Source organism: Astatotilapia calliptera, chromosome 14 (genome assembly GCF_964374335.1).
Source record: "Astatotilapia calliptera chromosome 14, fAstCal68.1, whole genome shotgun sequence".
Classification (NCBI taxonomy): Eukaryota; Metazoa; Chordata; class Actinopteri; order Cichliformes; family Cichlidae; genus Astatotilapia; species Astatotilapia calliptera.
The window spans coordinates 8,487,362-8,510,390 of NC_137435.1; the positions used below are offsets into that span (position 1 = coordinate 8,487,362).

At 37.8% G+C, this 23,029-nt stretch overlaps 1 protein-coding gene across 5 annotated transcripts in view; it reads left to right on the top strand.

Annotated features, from left to right (window-relative positions):
- The window catches only part of cadm2b (cell adhesion molecule 2b), a 154,289-nt gene that overhangs the window by 96,233 nt on the left and 35,027 nt on the right, over positions 1–23,029 (top strand). For 4 of the 5 annotated variants that reach the window (XM_026191244.2, XM_026191245.2, XM_026191247.2 and 1 more), the window contains exon 2: positions 11,960–11,986. The exons of the other annotated variant lie outside the window; for it this stretch is intronic. In XM_026191244.2, the coding sequence (XP_026047029.2) occupies positions 11,960–11,986 (27 nt within the window). The remainder of the gene's footprint in view (positions 1–11,959; positions 11,987–23,029) is intronic. 5 annotated transcript variants of the gene reach the window in all.

Here is a 23,029-nt window from a genome sequence, read left to right on the forward strand (position 1 = left end):
ACAGAAATAGTACAGAGTTAAAAACAGAAAGAATGCCAGCAGAGATCAAGGGACGGATGACATGCAGGAAATGGTCCAGAGCAGAATCAAACCAGGCCCTTGCAACCTTTCAGCATATGGGTCTCTTGCTCAGCCAAGTAAACTATAGCAGCACCCTGTCGTTAAACCTTTTAAAAATCCATTCTTACCATTGCATGTGCAGAGGTGGCTTGCTAGCTAAAAGGTTAAAATTAGTGTCAGAACAGGACTGGTGAGCCAAAGCACAAAGAACAGGGGCTTCAGCTTCATAGGCATGCACCTGAAAGCATCGGCCAAAAATGTATAACTAAGCCTATCATTAAACAGCATATGTATCTCTAAGTTTGCATTTGGTTTGATTTATGTAGCATGAAACAGTAACATGGAGTGACAACATGGTGTTAGACTATTTTTGAAATTTACTTTATTCATGTACATCAATGAAATTGCTAAAAAAAAATATAGCAGTTAGCCATATGCCACGCGTGTGTGTTAGCCGTGTGAGTGAGTGTGTACACATTAACGCAGTATTTCATTACCGAAAATGACATTTCTAAAGTTTTTTTCATAGTAACACTACATATAGTGATGGTCCAGCTTTAACAACAGGTTTTACAGTAATTTATACAGTAAATTGTTTATTTTGTAAAAAAAAAAAAAAAGAAAAGAAAAGAAAAAAGAAAAATAATGACAGGAAAAATAAATCAAAATTGAAAGAATATTAGCATTGTAATACATTGTAAAACATGACTTGGATACTCACAGACATAAAAAATTAACAGACACATAATTTTCCTTTTCATTCTTGTAGTGCCTGGTCAGATTTTAAAAGCAACCTAAAAATAAAAAGATTAGTTTAAATATTACATGATGTTACATTTTAATTTTTCAGTACTGTGGTAAATATTGTAGTTGGTTTTTTTGTGTTTTAAACCTGAGTTTATTTGAAAAAGTTCTTTAAAACAATGCTGTTGGGAAATGGCATAAATTATCTGTCAGGTAGTAATATATGCGAATCGTATATATAAAGATAAATAAATAATTTGACTTTCTCTTTTGTGTCTCGGCTTTCTAGAACCTTCACCCTCTTCTTCTCATCTTCTGGCTCCGACTTCTACATTTCATTCCTCCTGTTCATTTTATTCTCCATTGCCTTATACTCTTTGTTCTCTCTCCCTTTGTACTTCTGCCTCTTTTCTGTCTCCTGCCGAAGTGTTTTAAAGTATAATTTAGTAAAATGATATAGCCCTTCTTCATTTTATCAGTGTCTGAGTTGACGTGCCACTTTGGATTTAAATTTTCAACAACACATAAACAAAGGCAAAATGTAGTTTTTGCAAACTTTTATTTATAATATTAAGACAGTATAATTCTACTTGGTGTTTAGGTGTTTGTTGTTAAAATAAGCCTAAAGCTTCTATTGTAATTACCAAAGAACATATATCTCTCCATTAATTAGGCCTACATTGATTATGTATTCTTAAGTCTATGTACTAATGCTATAGTAAGTACAATACTAATCTTATTCTGGGAAAAGATGGTAGTACATCCCTTAACTTCCCTTCTATCTTAATCATCTTGTTGTTATTTTCAACATCTTCACGGTTTCACAGTTTTTCCAAAGCTGATGTAGAGATTAATATTTATGTGCAATAACAGATATTTTTTGGACTGACTGTCACTAGAACCTATTTTGTTGGTCCAGTTGAATAAATTAGCTCTTTGCCTGCTTTTACATCGGCTGAAAAAAGATGTTTTCGTTTTAACTAAGGTTTCACTTATGAGTTATTTATTTGGGGAAATTTTGATTCTTTGCACATATTTCCAACCAGATGCACTGCATTCACGCTTTGGGGCAAAGCCTGCTCTGCTGTGCTTGTTCTCCATAAGTTTGCGTATTGATTGCACCCAAATTAATCGAAAAAAATATAAACATATCAAAACATCAAAACAAATTTTGCATGCAAGCACCACATTTTGAGTGCTGAGTGTAGTAAAATGTGCTGTCAAATAACCAGAGCCAGTGAACCATCTTACTACAGTATTTTCTACACTCAAAAAAATAATTCATTGGATGAACGTAATTTTATCTTGCCACTTATATTCCATCTAAACAAATCATGTTATATTAATCATTTCTTGGTTGTGTTGTGTCAACACGATATATGTGTGTAGGTTTCACATAACATTAACATTAACATTCAATTAATTTGACTTTTGTTCAATCAACATGTTTGCACCACATTAGTCTAATTAAATTTATTTAAATTCATCTTAGATTGTTTAAACACTTTGGCACATCAAAAGTGATTTTCCTGTGGTTTGACATCTAATGTGATCTTGTGAATTTAGTGAGTCGACTCAAAAAAATGAAATTGGGTGGTTGTTACTACAATCTAGTAAGGGTGGTTAGTTGCCTGGATCCAGCCACTCTTACTTTATTGTAGCATGTCATCTCAACAAGAACAAATTAAGTTGCTGAATTTCATGCAGATACTAAATGATTTAATTACGTTCACCATAGAAACATGGAGTTATTTAGTTCAAATGACAAGTTTGGATCCTGTGCATGTAACAACCACCCAATTTCATTTTTTGAGTGTAAAGAGGATGTTTGATTTTTATGTTTTTTAATTGGATGAAAGGGCTTTACTTCATACATGTTTGTATAAGCAGTTTGATTAACCTCATCTTTGTGACTGGTGTTCTCTTCAAGTATGTTTGTTATATTTTCTATTAACCTTTATTGGTTGAAATCCCTTTTATAGTTCTAACTCTTTCTTACATCTCTAACTATTACATACATCATCTTTTAGCCCATTTAGAGAATGTAATAGGCCAAAATACACTTATAAACTACTACTGGATTTTGGTGTAGTGTATTTTTTACTGATGCCCCTATTACTGTGTACCAGGATTGTATGTTGCATTTACTTTTACAATAACAGTGTGACATGGAAAGATGACTGGGTCTTATTCATCATACAGTGGCTACACCTTGATACAGCTGTGTTAAATCAGGTTTTTGCAATTACTCTGGCTTGCCTTCCCCTGCTTGTGTTCCTCTAACTGGAGGGACACTTGCAGGCTTTTGTTACATGAAGTGCTCCAATTGAAACACAGTAGAGACAAGATGAGAAAATTGAAGAAGGAATTGGTTTGGGGTGTCATCAGGTACAATATGTGTGTCTGTAATGCTACCTTTCACAGTGTTCTACCAGTGTGCTTAAATTGTGGTGTTTTTATTGGACCAGCAGTAGAGATGTATGGGGCCGTGTGCTCCCAGGAGAAAAGTAAGCTTGTGTTTCTCTGAGTGGAAGTGCTGTTATTAATAGAGGGGTAAAGCAGGAGGCTCTATTATTAGTATAATTTATTGGTTATTATCAATACATAGAGCTGAAGACACTGATCATTGAGTACAGCTCGACACTGGTGATAAACACAAAGTATTCACTGCTAAGAGGATTTTGCAATTACACTTAACTAACTGCACAATGTCATTTTCAATAGGCTGATTGCTGGGGTCACCAATCTTTACTATTATAAGAGCCATTTTTAAACTTTTCTAAACCCTTCAAAATCATTGTGGAGCTGTAAAAACTGTTTGTTTAAACTTGGCATAATGAATGTAAAACAGCTTCTTGGGTATAATTGAGCCTGTCAATATTACTAAAAGGTAAAATTAAAATGCTTTACCACATGTGGCTAGATAAGTTATCATTATTTAATTTTTGATTATAATAATACCTTGTTTTTGTTGAATTCATGGAATCACAGACTAGAACTACAATAACTAATTATTATTTACTTGTTAATTTTATTGTAATGCAATAAAAAATATCTATCACCATGTTTAGGCCTACTTTGATATATGGGTAACTACAAAGCTGTCATGTTTAGGCTGTGTGCAGGTATGGAGGACCCAAAGTGCAGACTCAACTGAGGTGGGAGTGAAAATCAAAAAACAGAACACAGAACACTAACAAAGAAACCAAAAGAACAGATAAATAAAGGCAAAATCAAAGTACAATAATAATGAAAACTCAAAAGTCTGGGTCAACGACCCAGGTCTCCTTACACAAAGCTGTGCAGCCATGCATAGCTGCAGCTGTGAGTCCTACTTGTTTTTGTGCAAATTAATCAAATTAAAAGGATCCTGTTTTGATAATACATTTCATAAAAGGAAGCCCAATAGTTTTGAAAAGACAACAGTAAGTATAATGTAGTTGTTTTTAATTGTATTGTAAGTCCAGCAAAAGATCAAGCATACTAGTAAACTGTACAATTGGTACAATTTCCTGCTCTAGTTTCCTCCTTGACTTTTTGTTTTATTTAAATTTAGAATTCAGAGTAGGGGGGCTCTGGACTAGCCATTTATGTGTATTTACCCAGGCTAACCAATGCAACTGAGGTTAAGGATAATTTTCATATTTATCTAGCTTTTTGTTAAAGCCATAAGGAGATGCTGGTAAGAGAGCCACATGTGGTCGGGGAATCATAGGAATCTTGCACTAGTGCATAAAGTGTTACAGATTGTACAGAATGTTTGTTCTGTTGTAGTTTGCCACACTTTGTGCAGGTCTTTTGTAATTAACTCAAAGGTAAACAGTAATCTTTTAATCTAGAGGCTCCTTCTATAAAATGTTGCTATGGTCCTATAGTGATTTTTACAAATACACTTCAGCCCTAAAATTTTCTGAGCATTACATTGCAGTTACATTACATTATGAGGTGTTACATAGTGCAAAGTACATAACTCAGTGTGAGGTCCAATTGCATCCATAGTGCAGGTAAATAGTCCAGTGAATTCCCAGAAAGCTAGTGCGCGACATGTTTGCTCCTGCATGCTCCTGCATGCTTTACCCAGGCAATTTCCTACATTTCTCAAGTTATGCACATGCAAGTTATGTGAACTATCTCCTGTTGGGTGCGAAATGTAAAAAAGGCTTTCTATGGACAAATGTCATGTTTATGTTTATCGAAGCTGATCAGTAACATTTAAATGAGAACATTCGCCATATTTCTTCAAATACGTTTCTGGCACTTTTTAAAAAACAGTTGTTGGTAGACTTGGATGTAGGGACATTATGGGAAAAATGTCCCGGTCCTGGGTCGGTGACCCAGTGTTTTGAGTTTCTTGTATCTCTGAGTTTTTGTATTATGCTCTTAGTTCTTTGTCGCCCCAGTTTATTCTATAGTCTAGTGTCTTAGTTTGGCCTTCTTGTATTCTGTTTAGTTCTCTGAGTATTTAGTAGCTGCCCTCTGTGTCTCTTTGTTGTTGTTCTCTGTGTTTCTTAGTTGCCCTGTCTCCCCTAGTCTAGTTTGGATCTGTGCTACTTCCTGTTTTACTTTGAAGGTCTGTGTCTCATGTGAGTGTATCCTACTTTGCTTCCTTGTCTTGTCAGTTCTGATTTCTCCCAGCTGTGCCCTCTTTCTGTATCTTATTCCCCTCGTTACTTCCCAGTGTATTTAAACCCTGTGTTTCTCTGAGTCAGTGTCGTGTCGTCCCTCATGCTGTGTGTGTTTTATTAGATTCTTCTCAGTTTAGGTTTTGTAGACGTTCTTTGTTCAGCAACAAAAGCTGCCATTTTGAATTCAATCCCATTTCTAGTGAGTTTGCGTTTGGGCCCAATTCCTGCCTGCACACAGCCGAAACGTGACAAAAAAACTGAAGCATCAAATTAATAGAAATTTAATGAGCAATGATTTTGATCATCTTCTGATTGTCCTCTGCTCAAAATGTTCCAGCTCTTTCTCAGTTTAATGCCATTCCAAATTGGATATTGCTGGTCTGTGAAATGTTGGCTGATCAAAAACAAGCATTTTGAAGACCAAAAATTTCAGTTACCTGCCACTGATGTTTGAGGGCCACCCACATGCACAGCTCCCCAGAACAGCTATTAAAACTGCCCTGTGATTCCACTTGTGGCTGTGTGGATGTGAGCTGAATATGATGAAGTACTTCCCTGTCAGAGGGTTACTTACAGCCACGCTGTCCCAGGAGAGTTTGCTGTGTGACACTGGCAGAAGGAGAGCAGTGACCCCAGTGATGGCCAGCTGAGGGACAAAGTCCAGAGCTGACTGTTAGAAGGCAAACCTCTCAGTGGTTGCTTAAGCTAATCACCACAGGGATCAACAACCATCGCTTTGTTAAAGCTTATATTCCCACGTTAGGAAATGAGTTTTAAAGATAAGTGAACAGACTATTTCCTGACACACTGTAAAAGTCACAGAATGCCTCTGGTGGGTGAACTGGCCAAAGTCCCATTGTTCTGCTTTGTTATATCTCTCCTTTTCTTATTGCTTTCCTATGTCATTGTCATTGACATGCTATTATCAGTTTTATTGTTCAGTTCTGGCAAATATTGGACTCATTCAGCTGGTGTGGGATCCCTACTCATCTTGAACATGGTTTCATCAGTTCCTGCTGTTTTTGGCTTGTCTTGTTATGTAAAGCTACTTTAGATACGCTGTGGTTCCTTTATTTTTGTTTTGTTTTTTTAACATTTTGCAGTCTTAATTTGTTCATCATTAAGTAAGATTATTTTAGGCATGGTGATAAATGAGTGTAAGTATAAACTATGCCTAAATAAGCAACAGTTGTGTATATTTATTAGTACTCTTTTATCTTGAAAGCGGCGTCTTATGTTATTTTAAGGGTTATTTTCTAAACCACTGTTATTTTGGCATTTTGCTATTTGGGACAAAAGGAAAATGCATTTTTAAATCCCACTCAGGAGGCAGTAAAAATGAACTGTACAAAGGAAAACAAGTTAATTATATTATGTGGTTTATTTAACTAATTACAACAAGTACTTAATAATAATCCACAAGGATAATTGTAAAATACTCTAAAACTGCATAAGAAAACGTGTCCATATTTGGATACAGTTAAAAACATGGATGGCTATTGTTGTTATGAAAACAACAACAACCATAGGCCAGCTTAATACCTTGACTTTAATGTTATTACATTTATAGACACACTGTTTTCATCTTTCATTTCTCATTTAAGCCATGCAGAATTCATCAGTGACATGTCACTTAGCAACCTAAACCTGGAGGTTTTAAGGGATGCATAGACTAAAACAGTGTTTAGTAGCAACTTCTCTTATATGTTCAACTTGAACTAATAGCATTTCATCCATTTAGCTTCTTAATTTCTCAAGAGTCCACTAAAACGCAATGTTTTTCCATAATAAATTAATAATAGGATTACTTGCAAATGAAACACAAGGAGCCAGAAACCAAAACAGCAAACACAGGAGCCCAGAAAACAACTCAAAACAACCAAACAAACAAGGTCCACAAAAGGTGCAGGAGGCCATGAAAACAGTTCGGAAAAAAAGTTCAGGGGGCCGGCCTGGAGGTAGACAGCACAAGGTCCAAACCCGGGCAGTTCAGGAGGCCGACCGTGTGAAAAGCAACAGCGGCGAAGGAGGTCCGGAGACCGGCCGCGCGGAAGGCAGCGGCAGCGGCGGCGACGCAGTTCAGGAGGCCATCCACGATGGCAATGAAGTCCAGTCATCAGCCTGGAAGGTGGCTGGCGATGTTGAGGTGCTGGACGTGGACTGGACGGCGCTTGGCAGCGGCAGGACCAGGTGAGGCAGGACCAGGCAACGATGGCGTGGGAGCTGCTGATGGTGGCGCTGCAGGTGACGGCGTGGGAGCCGCAGATGGTGGCGCTGCAGGCGACGAAGACTGGACGGGCCCTCGGACCCTCCAGCGGAGACAGAAAGGCAGGAAGGCAGAGGAGCAGGCTCAGCAACAATTGACTCAGCTAAAATAGGTTTTAACCCCTTTTCACCATGATTAACAGTTTTCAAAATCCTAGGTTTAACAGTCTTAGAGTGAGCTGACTTGGGGATGACTGAACCAGACTTGACAAAACCTGAACTGACAGAACCTGAACTGAATGTCTTAGTACTAGTAACATTGCTCACAGTTTTAACAGGGTTCATAGTCTTAAGCTGAGGATTATTGTCCTTGATTCCTCCCTGCTCAGAGGGAGCAAAATGAAAAAAACGTTTCCCAGTCTACGTCATCATCCAAAAGGGAAGTTCCCCACGGATCAGAGGTGAGTTTATTACTCTTAACGTCAGATGGGACGTGAGAATAGGAGAGAAACACAGCTGGGGCAAATCAGGCCTAACGAAACAGGGGAAGCAAAACCAGACACATTAACATAAGACATGCACCTCCAAAGTAAAACAGGAAACATAACACAGACTGAACTACAGACACAGATTCTGACTGGACACAGGGAGACAGCAACTATGGAACAGAACAGAAACCAGAAGACAACTCTGACAAAGAAACCAAAAAACTAGAAATGATAAATGATATAATAAACTCAAAACTCTGGGTCAACGACCCAGGCATCCTAACAATTACCTTATTGTGTGTGTATAACCTCTTTTTAAGTTTTGTGAATATTATACACAGTTATGCTGAGGATTGTCGGCCAGTTTCCACTGGAAATGCCTTTTGGTTAAATTGTCAGCAAGGAATTTGCATTTGCACTGTTAAATTTTTATATAACTTCCATGCACATAAAAAACAGCTGCTTGTTTAAGTGAAAATACACTGATGTTTTTTTTTTTTTTGCACTAATAAAGTTGTGGAGTTGTAAAGTATTTTGTCTAGTGTCAATTATATCGTCAGTTATATCATTATTGCAAATTTTCAAATGTATATCGTGATAAATATTTTTGGTCATATCGCCCTGCTCTTCTTGCAATAATTAATCTAATTGATCTAATGATTATATAGACACATATATAGGTGCAACATTGTATTTCATCACGCTGAATGATTTTCAAACCTGCTCACGATTATTCCTGCTTTTGAGAGCGTTGACTCTCCTCATTATGCTATCATAAAGTGTGATTATTAATATAATTACTCAGTTCATTTAGTTATATGAACAGTAGCAGGTGGGCGTTTGCAGTATTTCCACACGCTGTAGCGTTGACCTTGTGCAGTTAACCATGACAAGTGTATTAAATATACTGACATTCTTACAGAAGTGTGTTGTTATGCGCTCTCCTATCGATTTTCAGTGAAAGTCCTCTTAGGAATGTCAAAGTGTTATACTTGTCAGAGAGAATATATTGATATGCTTGCCATGTGCTTGCAAACATTTCCAGTTCACAGCAAGGAGAATCTTATCATGGTGTCTGACTTTGTCAACACTATTAAATTTAGAGAGAGTCTATGATTAATAACTTCCACATAAGGAGAAAATAGGAAGACGCGCAGGCTTGAAGGCTTACAGAAAGATTAATGAGTGTCAAAAACAATGAATTTTCCATTAGATAGTAGATTGTCATACATTACTTGTGTGATCTTCCAGGTTTCCTCATCAGATAAGTTTGTTCAAGGATCATCAAAAAATTATCCATTTTTTATAGATAAAAATTTTGTCCCTTGTGCACAAGTCAGAAATATTACTTTTTCCAAAATACCACAACTAGCAATCTAATCATAGTTTTTATTGAACATTTGACCTGACTATTAAGAGAGAACAAATACGAATGTGCAGAACTTGCCTTGTGAAGGCTGGTTGCAAAGGGGAAAAAAGGACTGATTACAGGACACTCTTTTAATTTCAGCAGCATTATTTAAAACACACATGCACACGCAAGAACACGGGAAGTGTCATGCCTCTCTAAGACCTTTCTCTGCAACTGTGTTATTATTGTTACCAGCGATGGCCAGCTGATATCAAATATCAGCAATGGGGAAAACAAACACGCAGCATTCATGAGCATGTTGAATACTAATGCAACTTTGAGTAGCAGAAAAATGATAAGAAGTGAAAAATTATTCTTCACAACAAGAGAATCAAATGAGGCATGCATAGCGTGAACAATGCCACTGGCACCAGCAGCTGGAAAGGGATAGTGGTCTGTTGGATATTTCCCATAATAGACCAGATGTGTCAGCATACAGTACATTTGTGGACCAGAGAAGAGTGGTAAATTGTATAAGTGAGGCTTTCTTGACAATTTCAGAAGTGCTTTTTTTGAGTTATTTTCTCTGTCCACAAGTAGCAGCGCATTGCATGACCTTTAGTCTGTGAAAATCTGGGAGAAATTTGTAAGTAAAACATTAATTTTCAAACAAAAATAAATCACTAATGCCAAAATAAATAAAAAAATAAGAAAAAAAATAAATTACAAATGCTTAAACGTTTTTGTTTATCCTTCTGTTCTTTCTAATGCAGACTTTGGACTGTGTAAACTGCACCTTAACATCAGGTTCCACAGATTTTTCAGGTTCTAGTTACATTCCCTGAGAAATCAGACTTCAGCTTATAATAGCGTAATAGTTTCAGTTGTTGCCAGGATATCCAGTTCAAAACCGATTTTTGGTGAGGTGGACACTAAGGAAGGAAAAAAGGAATTTTATCAGTTGGTTACGTAGAGAGATTGAGCTGGAAAGAATCTGCTGTGGGTTAGGGTGGTTAAGAATAGAGATAGAGATGTGTGTAAAGAGCATACTGGGTACGTGTAAGCAGTATTTTGAGAATAATGAATGCAGAAAATGGGAGAGCGAGGAGGACAGAATCCAGAGAATTAGTAAGGAGGAAGTAAGAGCAGCTGTGAAGAGGATGAAGACCGAAAGGCAGTTGGTCCAGATGACATACCTGTGGGAGGTACAGTATGTATATGTCTAGGGGAGATGTTTGCGATGATTAAAGCTGGGTGACATACAGCATTATCTTGCTGGCAGCAGTAATCAAGGGAAAGATATGGTCGCCAACAATACTCAGGTAGCCTGTTAAACCATTGTTCAGTTGGTACTAAAGGCCCCAAAATGTCCCAAGGAAATATCCATGACACCAACCACCACCAACCTATACTGTTGACGATTTCATGTTTTCATATACTTTTGGCCAAATTCTGATCCTACCATCTGACTCTCGCAGCCGAAATTAAGACTCATTAAACCCAGCAACATTTTTCCAATCTACTATTGTCTGGTTTTGTGAGCCCGTGTGAATTGTAGCCTCAGCTTCCTGTCCTTAGTAAGTTAAGCTTGGGAGTGGCACCCAATGTGGTCTTCTGCTGTAGCCCATCTGCTTCAAGGTTCAACTTGTTTCCATTCGGTGATGCTTTTCTTGCATACCTTAGTTGTAATGAATTGTCATTTGAATTATTGTTACCTCGTCATCTCAAAGCATTCTAGCAACCCTCCTCTGACTTCCAGCATCAACAAGGCATTTACACCCAGAGAATTGCCACTTAATGGATATTTCCACTTTATTGGACAATTCTCTGTAAACCCTAGTGATATTTGTGTGGAAAAATCCCAGAAGATCATCACTTTCTGAAATACTCAGACAGGCACTTTTGGGGATTACATACTCACCTCTTGTACTCATGTGATGACATCAAATAACTGCTTTGCATAAAATGATTACATTAGTTGGCTTTAACTTGATCCAAAGACCCTTGGTGTTTTACTGTCCTAACAGATGCTGCTGTAAAGCTGTATTTAGTATTTAATCTTGTCATATGCAACACTATTGCCAGAAAAAATAGGCAGTTACAGTTGCCATAACTATATTGGAGTGTTCTGACTTTCGTTTGACTTTAATTCTAAGTAACTACATTACTTGGGACAGGAGCTACAGATGCATGTTTTAATGAAGGATTAATGGTACAAATAAGGTTGTAATAGAGTTAAAACTGATAAAGATGTAATAGTCAAGTCTTTTCTGTTTCTTGGTAATGTATTGGTGATAACACTTGACACATCATCAAGTTATGTTATAAATGAGTACTGAGTATCCTACTCCCATTTCCATATTAACAACATTTAATCTTATACTTCCTGTCACCATGGAGCAAATAATCATTATGCTATCAATTGTATTCCTTCACACTACCTATCTAACTTCCTGTCTCCTTCCTTTACCCCCTCATGCTATCAGTGGCTGGGACAAAAAGCAAAGCTAGAGGTGAGTTATTGCCTCCATTTTCTTGCTACATGATTTATGTTGCACGCAGTTCCCAATAAACAATGTTTGGATCACCCTTTTATCTCCACCAAAAGCCTAGCAAGCATTAACATACGCTGCTCCTCCTGAACCATTCTGGGCATTTTTTTGTTGTCGTTGTTAACCTTTCTTTCTCCAGGAAAGGTTTGTTGAACATCCTTGCTGTTTTCAGATACAACCTTCTTCACGTATGTATAGATTTCACACTGAAGTGCTGCCTGCCTCACCCAGCCATGCTTTCCTGCATTTGGCCTCTGTGCAGCTCATCTGGAGCAGCTGGGGGTGGTTTCCAGTTCAAGGACACCTCATATTTAGGGGGATCATTTCTTATTTACTCATCCTCGACAGATTTTCTTAGCTGTATTGCACATTCAAACAGGAGATGTTCTGGTAACCAACTTTATTTTTTTTTCACCTCTGACCATCAGTATTTTACACTTTTTCAGATAAATATGTTCACTTCAATGAGTCTTATCTATTGCTTATTAAAATCTGCTTTCAAATGCATTATTAATTTAGATATTTGGTAATTTTAACAATGTTTCTTTAAGTTCAACATACATTTTGTGTTATTGGACTTTTTTGTTTGTTAGTTTGCTAGCATTTTTTTTTCATTATCTAGGTGTTACATAGATATTATTTGCTTTATGTCTACCTTACCATTTTTTATTGGAATCCCTCACTACAATCATACACTCATACATTAATTAGTTCTCAGTCTATTTGTTTTGCTGTTTGTGGTTGTTTTTTCTTTTACATATCCTCAACCAAACTAAATGATTAATTTTTTAATTTTGTTTTTTTCTTAAAATAAATGTTAAGCCCCACACTCCCTCCTGGAAAATACTGTCTTTTCTAATTACCAAGGAGGTTTTTTTTATAATTAACAGAAGATACACATTTAGCCTTTGTACCCGTAGAATGGGACAGGCTTTTTCAGCAGCACCTTTGTAGCTGATTAGTTGTTGATTATATATTATATATGTGTGTGTGTGCGTGTGCGTGTGTGTGTGTGTGTATGGGTTCATATATATGAACCCATGCATCAGTCTTGAATATTTATTAATGGATTTTGTAATGCTGTAATGCATGCTGATGATTGCTGTGTAATTCATGGAATAACTGTAAGAAGTCAGTATAAAAGATCCTCCTAGCAGGCATCATTATAATGGAAAACATGCCTCTTGGCTTATTTACCGAGACCTTATGAATAGATTTGTTTGCTCTGCGAGGATTCACCTGAGCGTATGAAGCAATGGTTTGGCCAGTGCAAGCAGAGGGAAAAAGAGGATCATTTATTAAAGTGAAAACATTGTATAAAGAGAGAAAACTGAGGATAAACTTTTTCGTGAGAAAACTTTTTATGGTCACCTCAAACTTAGGAAAGAAACTTGTATTGGCCACTATTTTTGGTCAAACAATGAGACTAATGGGACTAAAGTGCTCCAACTCTGCTCCGACAAACACGTATGGCAGCAGTAAAACATGAAGTTGAAATAGCAGAGGTTGTTTTCACAGTTGTGTTATGTAACCTTTATGAAGGGCACATTCAGGCAGGTGGAATGTGAATTTAAAAGCCTTTCAAATACAGTTAATCTAGGAGAGGTTATGTTACATTAAAGAGAAAAGGGCGAGGATAGGGTTTACTGAACATCTAAAAGAGGAAATGTACGTTTCTCAAAGAGCAATCTCAAATGGACTCTAGGAACTAGTCTTACTTTTTCCTGTCATGTGCCTTCTCGACATTTTAGAGGAAATCCATAGTTGGGCTTACTGAGAAAATATTATACTCAAGCTTGTGCTTAACCGAATTAACATTGATTAAAACATTTCATTTGGCAGCCCTCGAGAGTTGGGTTGATTACCATTAGACGCTTTTCTTGTTGTCTTCTTTGTTGTCTTAGTGGTGCTAGTTGTTATCACTTTGTAGCCTGAATATCCTTAATATACTGTCACTTTGGCAGTTTTATTTTTCTGTGTAGTGTAATACTTACACGGACCTTGATTTTACTTAATTTGAGGCACGTTAAGTGTACATATTTTAAGTAACTACTTAAATATGAAATCTCCTGTTTCACGTGGAGACAGTACAGTATTTCTGACACACTTTCTGAAACTGACGTATTACCACTTTCTTCTTTCCTTTTTTTTCGTGCACAGCAGAAAAAAAAACATGGCTAAGAGTTTCCCCCAGCAGGGATATTTATTGCCAGTTCTGTGGATTGTCCACCCCCTACTTTTTCCCCCACCTTCCCCACTGCGGTAAATTATAGGGGAGGACGACGCTCAGTGCCACCTCTGTGTCGAGGAAGGTTCACTTTTGCTCAGGTGTTAGTCTGTAACAGGCACAAAATGTTCTTTTTGATGAAGGGTAAAGCTAGCAGACAGCTCACTCTGTCTTGGTTATTTCCTTTCTGAAAGACTTCATCAGCTCAATCAAATGACTGCATCATTTAGGATCACATTATCAGTGCAGACCATGAATACAATACAGCGCTGATAGTCATTTTTTGTGTGCCGGTGGGTTATCTCATCACATGCATTGTGTGTGTCTGAGTTCTTGTTTACAGATGATGGAGCCACTGTAAAAAATCACTGTAATCCTAGTGCAGATAGAGGGTGCATAATATATCTTTGTACAATCTACATAAACAAATTTAATGCAAAGATGACAACTAATTGATTTTACAAAAAGGAAGGAAAAAAAACAAGAGCAATAAGTATGAGGCCAGTTGCACGTGAACGTAGACACCAGATTATTTTATGGAATATACTATACTGTGTGTAAAAAAAAAAAAAAAAAAAAAAAGATACAAAATGATACATAAAGACTCTAATATTCATTTTGGTTAAATGAATATTAGATGAATGGTTTGGTTAAATTTCCTTTAGCATTTTAAACTAGTTACTTTTGGTAACTATCAAAAAGCATCTGACATAATTCTGGCTGGATATTTGACCAATCCTCTTGGATTAGGTAGAGTTTCTTTCAGTTGGTTGGTTTACTACCATGGAACCAGCTTTTTTTCAGTGTCCACAAATTTTAAATAGGAATAAGTTTGTGGCTTTGAGAAGGCTATTCTAGAAGCCTAATATTAGCCTGCGTTTTGGTTTTGCGTGTGTGATTTGAGATAAAGTTGAACAATTTGGAGGTAGTCCTCATTCTTCATTATTCCATTCACATTTTGCAATGTACCAGTACCACTCGAAGCAAAATATCCCCAGCGCATGATGCTACCACCACCGTGCTTTACAGTTGGCACAGTGTTCTTATTTCTGAAAGCCTCCAAACATTCCTCTTTTGGCCAAATCTCAATCTTTGTATTGTCTCACCACAAAACGTTTCTCCAGAAAGCACTTGGGTTGTACACGTGTGCAGCTGAGAAGGTCAGTTGAGGTTGAAGGTGTCAGTTTTGGAGTAGGGGTTTCTACTTCTTCTTTGTTGGCACCCTCCAAACCCATGGTGATGTAAACCTCGCTTTGCAGCGATGCTGATGTTCCAGGAGTTTTCAGTTCATGGCACACTTGTGCCTTGGTGGTTCCTGCAGTAAACAACCTAACTAATTTCCTCCATTTGAGGATGACTGACTTTGGCAAAGAGGTAACAAATCTAAATGACTTGCATTTACACACATTTGTTTGAACTGTGTGTAAGTCTAAGTTAAAAGTTGTGTATATGCAAGTGGAACTGATGATCTTGAAATCTGCAATTGTTTGAAAATGGCTCCAAGAGACCTTCCTACCTTGTATAAATTTCCCTTCTTAGGTCTTCACTGACTTCCCTGCAGTTCTGAGCATTGGTCTATCTAATGAGTGCTGCCAAATAAATCCTTTATGCTGGAAAGGAGAAATTACCAGGAATCATGATTGCTAATGAGAGGTTAATCATCATTAGAAATCATTAAAAGCTATCCCAAAAGGTTGATTCTGTTCATCTGGACGTAGCGTTTTCAGTGGGAGAAATGAACAGAATCAACCTTTTGGGATTTACTTACCTGGATGATTGAGCATGCATCAAGTACGGACATAAAAGCTATCTATCTGTTACCTACATACCTCACAGACATTAAATACATGACCAGTTTGGCTACATGTAATCAAAATATTTGCTTTTACTATAATTATGTATAGATTTCAGTGTCTAAATGCATTTTATGGTGAAAGGCCTGTATAGTTTCAAATACTGTATTTCTTGCAGTTTCTTTTTTGTGACATTATCTGCAACTAAGTCTAAGTATGGTGTACATTTACAGATTAGCTTCAGTTCATTGATCAGATCTAGATTTAGCGCTAATTAGCTGCTGTCCTTAAATAGTTGCTTAAATCTTTAGCTACCGACTGTAGGCAGGTAGCTGTTAAAATAGCACACAATAGCATTTCTTCAGTTCAGTTCCTCAGATCAGTACGTTTATAATAAGCATGGTATGCATTTATGTGGATGTCATACCAAGTTAAATTACACTGTCAGTGTAAGTGATTCTTTTGTGTGAACGATGTGACCTTTTAGTCAGATTTAAATCATATAAAACATGTTTTTGCCCGTGTTCAGGAAAGGTCACTCGGCAAACAATCAGATCTCATGGGGTTACTTTAGCAGTAAACTACAGCTTGTCTTATCTTTTCTCATTATCATGTTATTCCATAGCGTTTGTTTTAGGAAAAACAGTTAAAGGTAGGTAATGAATGTGTCTGCAAAGATACTAATATTTAAATCATAGATGTGATGAGCATGGTGTTTACATTACTTCTGTGTTTGCACATTGCATTCATTTAAGTAATCCACACACTACTGTGTTGTGAGGGTGTCTTCTTCAAGCTCGGGTCCTTTGCTAAATGCCTATGTGCAGTATCTTGGCTTTTTGTAGAACTACATTTCCTCACCCCTCAAATGTTATACTGGAAACTGACTAAAGCGAGGGGGAACAAGCCCATAATGGTCTGTGTGAATTTAGCACAAATCAGGCTGAAAATCTTCTTGACATGTTTCACATAGCTGAGAAGGGTTATGATGCATAATTAACTCATACACTATCAGCTTTCTAAGCAATCTAAGCAGTTCTATCATTCAGTTTCCCACAATTGAGCTTGAAGTTACCTCAGTGTGCTTGTGCAAGTATAGAAGCAAACAATAACAAATATGGAACGGGCCATAGCGGATATTGTGTGGACAAAATCTCTTTAGACCAGAATAATTGAGCTCTGACAACAACACACTTGCCTGTAAAGCCTCTTTTTTTCTCCCTTTCAAAGATGTGTCATCTTGTTTAAATGGAATTTCCTTGGAATTGTCAATAGAAACCATCCGAGGGACAACCCTGATCTGTTATGTATCTTGTGAAAACCCACACAAAGAGGAGGAAGAACTCATCTGGGGTTTTCATGTATACAATCAGTGTTAGCATTATGCCTCCAGGACTTGTGCTGGGCTGTGCAAGCTCATTCTTATTCCCAGACTGACATATACTGCAGTTCTGTCAAAACTGCTGGCATTACAGAGAGTGTCTTTTGGGGTTGGTGCTTTAATGCACTGGTTGTGCCATAGTGAGACCAGTGTCACTCATCTTTCAATGTCTAGGGTTATTGTTGTGAACTGTTGTATTTTAACCCAGCCCACACTCTTTTCCAATGTAGCTTTGCTGCCAAACTAAACAGCAAATTAAAGAAACAAATTTTTGTTTGAAAACCAAATCAGGTCGTGTTAGAGTGAGAGAAAGAAACTTATGCTTGTTTAACAACACGTCCATCAACAATCCATTAAAATGTTCACATGGACAGATGAAGATGGAAATTTTGATGTGAGTGCTCAAGCAGAAAACTGACCTGCCGCAGGTTAAAATATACTTTATAATTATCATAATAATCCTTTAAAAGTGTGTGTTAATGCACTCAAATAACAAAAAAAAAAAGGAAACAGAATATGGAATATTGATGTGCAGCAAATGTACAGTTATGTAATCTATTTCTAACCAGTAGATTAGCTGCAGGCAGAGCTGCCATTTATAACAGAAGCTGCTCTTGTTTTAAAAATTTTGTCAGATCTCCTCATTATACCGTCATTATTATCATGGTTACATTATTATACTAATTTACACATTGAAATTTAATGAGATGCTTTTCATTTTGCACTACAGACTCTAAATTGACATATTTTAGCGGATTAGTACAGTAGAGATTGCGTTCTTTAATAGATTTCAAACTAACTGGTTTCAGTGCTTCAGAAATAAGGCATGTTTGTCTTCAGTTTCAATAGCCTTTTACCATATAGTTAGCTTTAATAAAATCCACTTCCTTCAGCATGAGGGAGGGCTGTTTTTCATTTTAGAAGGGAGACTACATAAATGCTGTACTAAACAATAATATCAATACCATGTTGGAGAATAATGTGACAGGCAACCATTATCTGGACAGCTTGAGACAGATATCCTCGGGCATGATTATATCTTTTTGAGCTGAGACCATCACTCTTGAATCTAGTCTGGCTCTTTAGTACTACATATGTCTGACAGTGTCCTGTTAATGATGCTGAGTGAAAGTGTAGGGTTCAACAATCTGTTCATTTTTGTGTCATGTCATTTAGTAATAAAGTTCAAAAGACAAGAGTGAGGAAGATCAAATAAAGTACACCTGTGCCAGGCCTGGTAGGTCTGTCAAGTCTTTTACAATACTGTGCAAACCTTTAGGCCATGGAGGTTGATCATCCACCAAATGTGAAGTGGCATAATCGTGTCTTTTCAGCAACTTGAAGAACAAGGTTTACTGTTGCAGATGGCCTCCACATCTCATTAAGTCCATCTACTTAAAAGAGTAGATCAGAGTAACCTACATGCCTGGTACCTTAGAAACTACTGAGGATGATTGGTACTGGTTCTCTGCACTTTATATGGAGTCAGTTGACAAACAAAAACTAGTCTTTTAAAATTATTCTTTTTTACTCCTGGGTCCAGAGTCATCATTTGTTTGAACCAGTGCAAAACCTTCTTCTGGGGGCTCAAGAAGAGGGTTTACTCAAGAGGCACAGTGACAAGTTTGCAACTGAAAGGCATGCAGCTTCATTTTTAGTGTTTGTCCTTATTGCAAATGTATTTGTAAGAGTTCAGTTTTTCAGACAGAATAAAATTAACCACAGAACTTTCCACTCTGATCTTTGCTTTCCTGCGATCCTATCCTTACTCTCATTTGCCCAGCTTAGTGCCGTTGTTCAACCGAGATCAGGCACAGCATAGTTTAAACTACATATTAACAAGAAAATCATCGACCAAGCATCCAGTGACGGTCAGAGTTAAAACTTCCTTTTAGCAGGAAGAACCCGGAAGTAGAACCAGCCTCAGGTTGAATTGACCAGTTGGGTTTGGAAGAAAGCAGAGAGAGAAAAGATGAGCACCCTAGGATAAGATTCTCTCTGGAGTTTTCTTTAGACCCTGGTCTCCCTAATGGAAACACAGATAGTTAAGGGTCATTCATCCTGAGTCAGTCCTAAGCACAAGTTTTATTCTTTGAAATGCAAAGTTTTAAACCTAAAGTTATAAACCTAAATGTTTTGTCTTCCATTCAACATTTGGAAACTCTAGGAACCACAAGGTAGCCAGATCTGGTCTGAAAGAGAAATGTTTCATTGGGATAGACAATACGAAAGAGGTTTTCCAATATGATTGAGAGATATATATATATATATATATATATATATATATATATATATATATATATGTGTGTGTGTGTGTGTGTGTGTGTGTGTGTGTGTATGTATATATATATATATATATATATATATATATATATATATATATATATAAATATATATATATATATATAAATATATATATATATAAACACCCAGCACGCCCCTGCGGGCGGTTTATCCTTCAAGCTCGGGTCCTCTACCAGAGGCCTGGGAGCTTGAGGGTCCTGTGCAGTATCTTAGCTGTTCCCAGGACTGCGCTCTTCTGGACAGAGATCTCCGATGTTATTCCCGGGATCTGCTGGAGCCACTCGCCTAGCTTGGGAGTCACCGCACCTAGTGCTCCGATTACCACGGGGACCACCGTTACCTTCACCCTCCACATCCTCTCGAGCTCTTCTCTGAGCCCTTGGTATTTCTCCAGCTTCTCGTGTTCCTTCTTCCTGATATTGCTGTCATTCGGAACCGCTACATCGATCACTACGGCCGTCTTCTTCTGTTTGTCTACCACCACTATGTCCGGTTGGTTAGCCACCACCATTTTGTCCGTCTGTATCTGGAAGTCCCACAGGATCTTAGCTCGGTCATTCTCCACCACCCTTGGGGGCATCTCCCATTTTGACCTCGGGACTTCCAGGTTATACTCGGCACAGATGTTCCTGTACACTATGCCGGCCACTTGGTTATGGCGTTCCATGTATGCCTTGCCTGCTAGCATCTTGCACCCTGCTGTTATGTATATATATATATGCATATATATATATATATATATATTAGGGGTGCAACGATACACAAAATTCACGGTTCGGTTCGGTTCGATACTTTGGTGTCACGGTTCGATATTTTTTCGATACAAAAAAAATGTTCATGCCTTTTTAATTTGTCATTTATTAAAATTATAAATATATATTTTAACTCAAAAGTACAGTTTTTAAATTTAACCCTAACCCTTGTGCGTGTTTTTTATTTTGACAGCGAATGCGCACCTGCGGACCACTTATGTGCAGCCCTGGTTATTTAGCTCGTCATATTGCAGCCACAGAAATTATTTTGTCCATGAAACCATAAAGCTGCACTTTCTTTTTGCCTTATAGTCTGATTTGTCATAACTTTTCCGTTTTGTGGTAAGCTTTTCTTTGGCTGTCACTTCTTCACCCTGACCTGTCTTATTTGGCTCAGCAGAACTAAAATATATATATCTGTCTGTGAAGGTTCTCAGTCATCCAGGTCATCGTAGTCAAATATAAATCCTGCTGCTTTTACACACGCACTCACATAAGCTCAGCGATTCTCTGCGCGATCAACCTCTCACATGTTTAAGCTGCGGGAGATTTCACTTGTCATGTTTGCATAGTAAGCTAACGATTAATAAGACGATGTCAGAGGAATTGGTGCGCAAATTATCATCACTCACAGATCAGTGCTGTCGCTCTCTATACACAGTTCGCACGATTGCAAAGTGAAAGCAAAAAAACAAGCGCAAATTCAAACGCGATTTTAATATGTCACATATTGACAGTGGCTCACCGATGCCAATGACATAATAACCCAGCTACATTTCCGAAAGAATGCAAAAGCATTGACATATATTTTTCCTTCCTACAATAGCCCGACGGGCAGGGCAGAGATAGATTTTGGTACCCCGACTGAAAAAATCGCTAGCTCCAGGACGTCGGGCTAGCGATATTGCAAGCCCTGTATCTGATTGAGGAATCACTCATCTTTGGAAAAGAGAGTTTATTACAGAGAAATGTCTCTTTCCAAAATAAAAGCTATACTATCCGCTTCCTCTGGGCTATATTCTCAGCAGCATATTAAACAGCTGTCTAAATGACTCGGCTAAAGTTAGTAGCATGCTTGCTTGTTTTTTTTCTGCTTCCACTTGTCTTTGCACTAGGATGATGTCGGCGTAAATGTGCAGTCATATTCGTTGTGTTCCCACTAGTGCTTTCAGGTTAATCTCGTTGAAATGACCTTAACGCCACAACACGGCAAATCTCCGTTAACGAGCTACCGCCGATCGCCCCGTGCATGGGGCTAGACGGCCAACACGTTAACGAGCTAACTGCGCTAACACACTAGTTCCCACCCATGTAATTGAGCATTGCATGGCACATCCAACATACTGTTTTACTTTAGTCCATGACTCGCTTACCTTCAGGGTCATACGTCACATGAAAACCAAAATAATTCCAAACGCCAGATCTGAATGAGGGTGGGGGAGGTCCATGTTGTAAGGAGAGCTTAACTTCTGTCTCGCTAGCTTGCCCTGCGCTCTTCCTTCTGACGATGCTGTCTGTGTTGAGCGCTCAGTGAATCTGCGTTCGACTACTCCGCCTAGGCTGCACTGTCGACCCTAGGCAGAGTAGTCGAACGCAGATTCACTGAGCGCTCAACACAGACAGCATCGTCAGAAGGAAAGTTGATAAAATAAATTACAAATTTTGTATTGTTCGATACATATGCGTACCAAACCGAAAGCACTGTATCAAACGGTTCAATATCAATACGAGTATCGTTGCACCCCTAATATATATATATACATACATATGCATATATATTTGGTTGAGAGGAGATTTCGGAAGTGATGTTAAAGTATGACACTGATTTAACAGTCTGAGCTTGTATGGCAGGACACCTCAGAGCCTAGGTGTCCTAACAGGGAAATCCAGTCATCTTTCATCTTGAGCCTGGACTTAGCAAGTGCCAAGAGCAGTGCCTGTGCTACTAAAGCTGCACTCTGACTCATAAGAGGCCAAAAGTTCAGAGAATGTAGCTTGGGCAAGACCTTGATGCAGAAGTTAGGAACAAAATCTTATCATCAATCAAAAAAAGAGAAAGAAAGAAAGGAAAAAGAAGGGAATGGCTGCCAAAATGTCTAAAACAGCATAATTTTATTTAGCATTTACACACTGTTAGTTAAAACCTTCAGTTCCCATTTAGCCTTTTCATGCTTTCAGTCCTGAAAATAGCATTTCTTTCTGACTTAATTGCAGCATTAAATACATTTTCAAATAAAACACACACTGTTATGAAAGATCTTAAAGACTGTAAAGATGAGAGTGAGACAGGTCCTGTAGTTATGCTGTAATGTACCCTACCTGCACAGGAATCAAGGTCACTAAAAGAAAACATTTTCATTTCTATTTTTGCTACTCTCAGAGACACCTTTCATCTGTACCTTCTCTCAAATTAAATGATTCATAACTTTGAGTGGAATTTTTGAGAGGTCTTTTTCAAATGTGTTTCCTTGATGTTTCGTGAAAAACACACATCTTAACTGAATATCTGTTTTTGTCATCACCAAGAATTGCCATGAAAGGATTTTC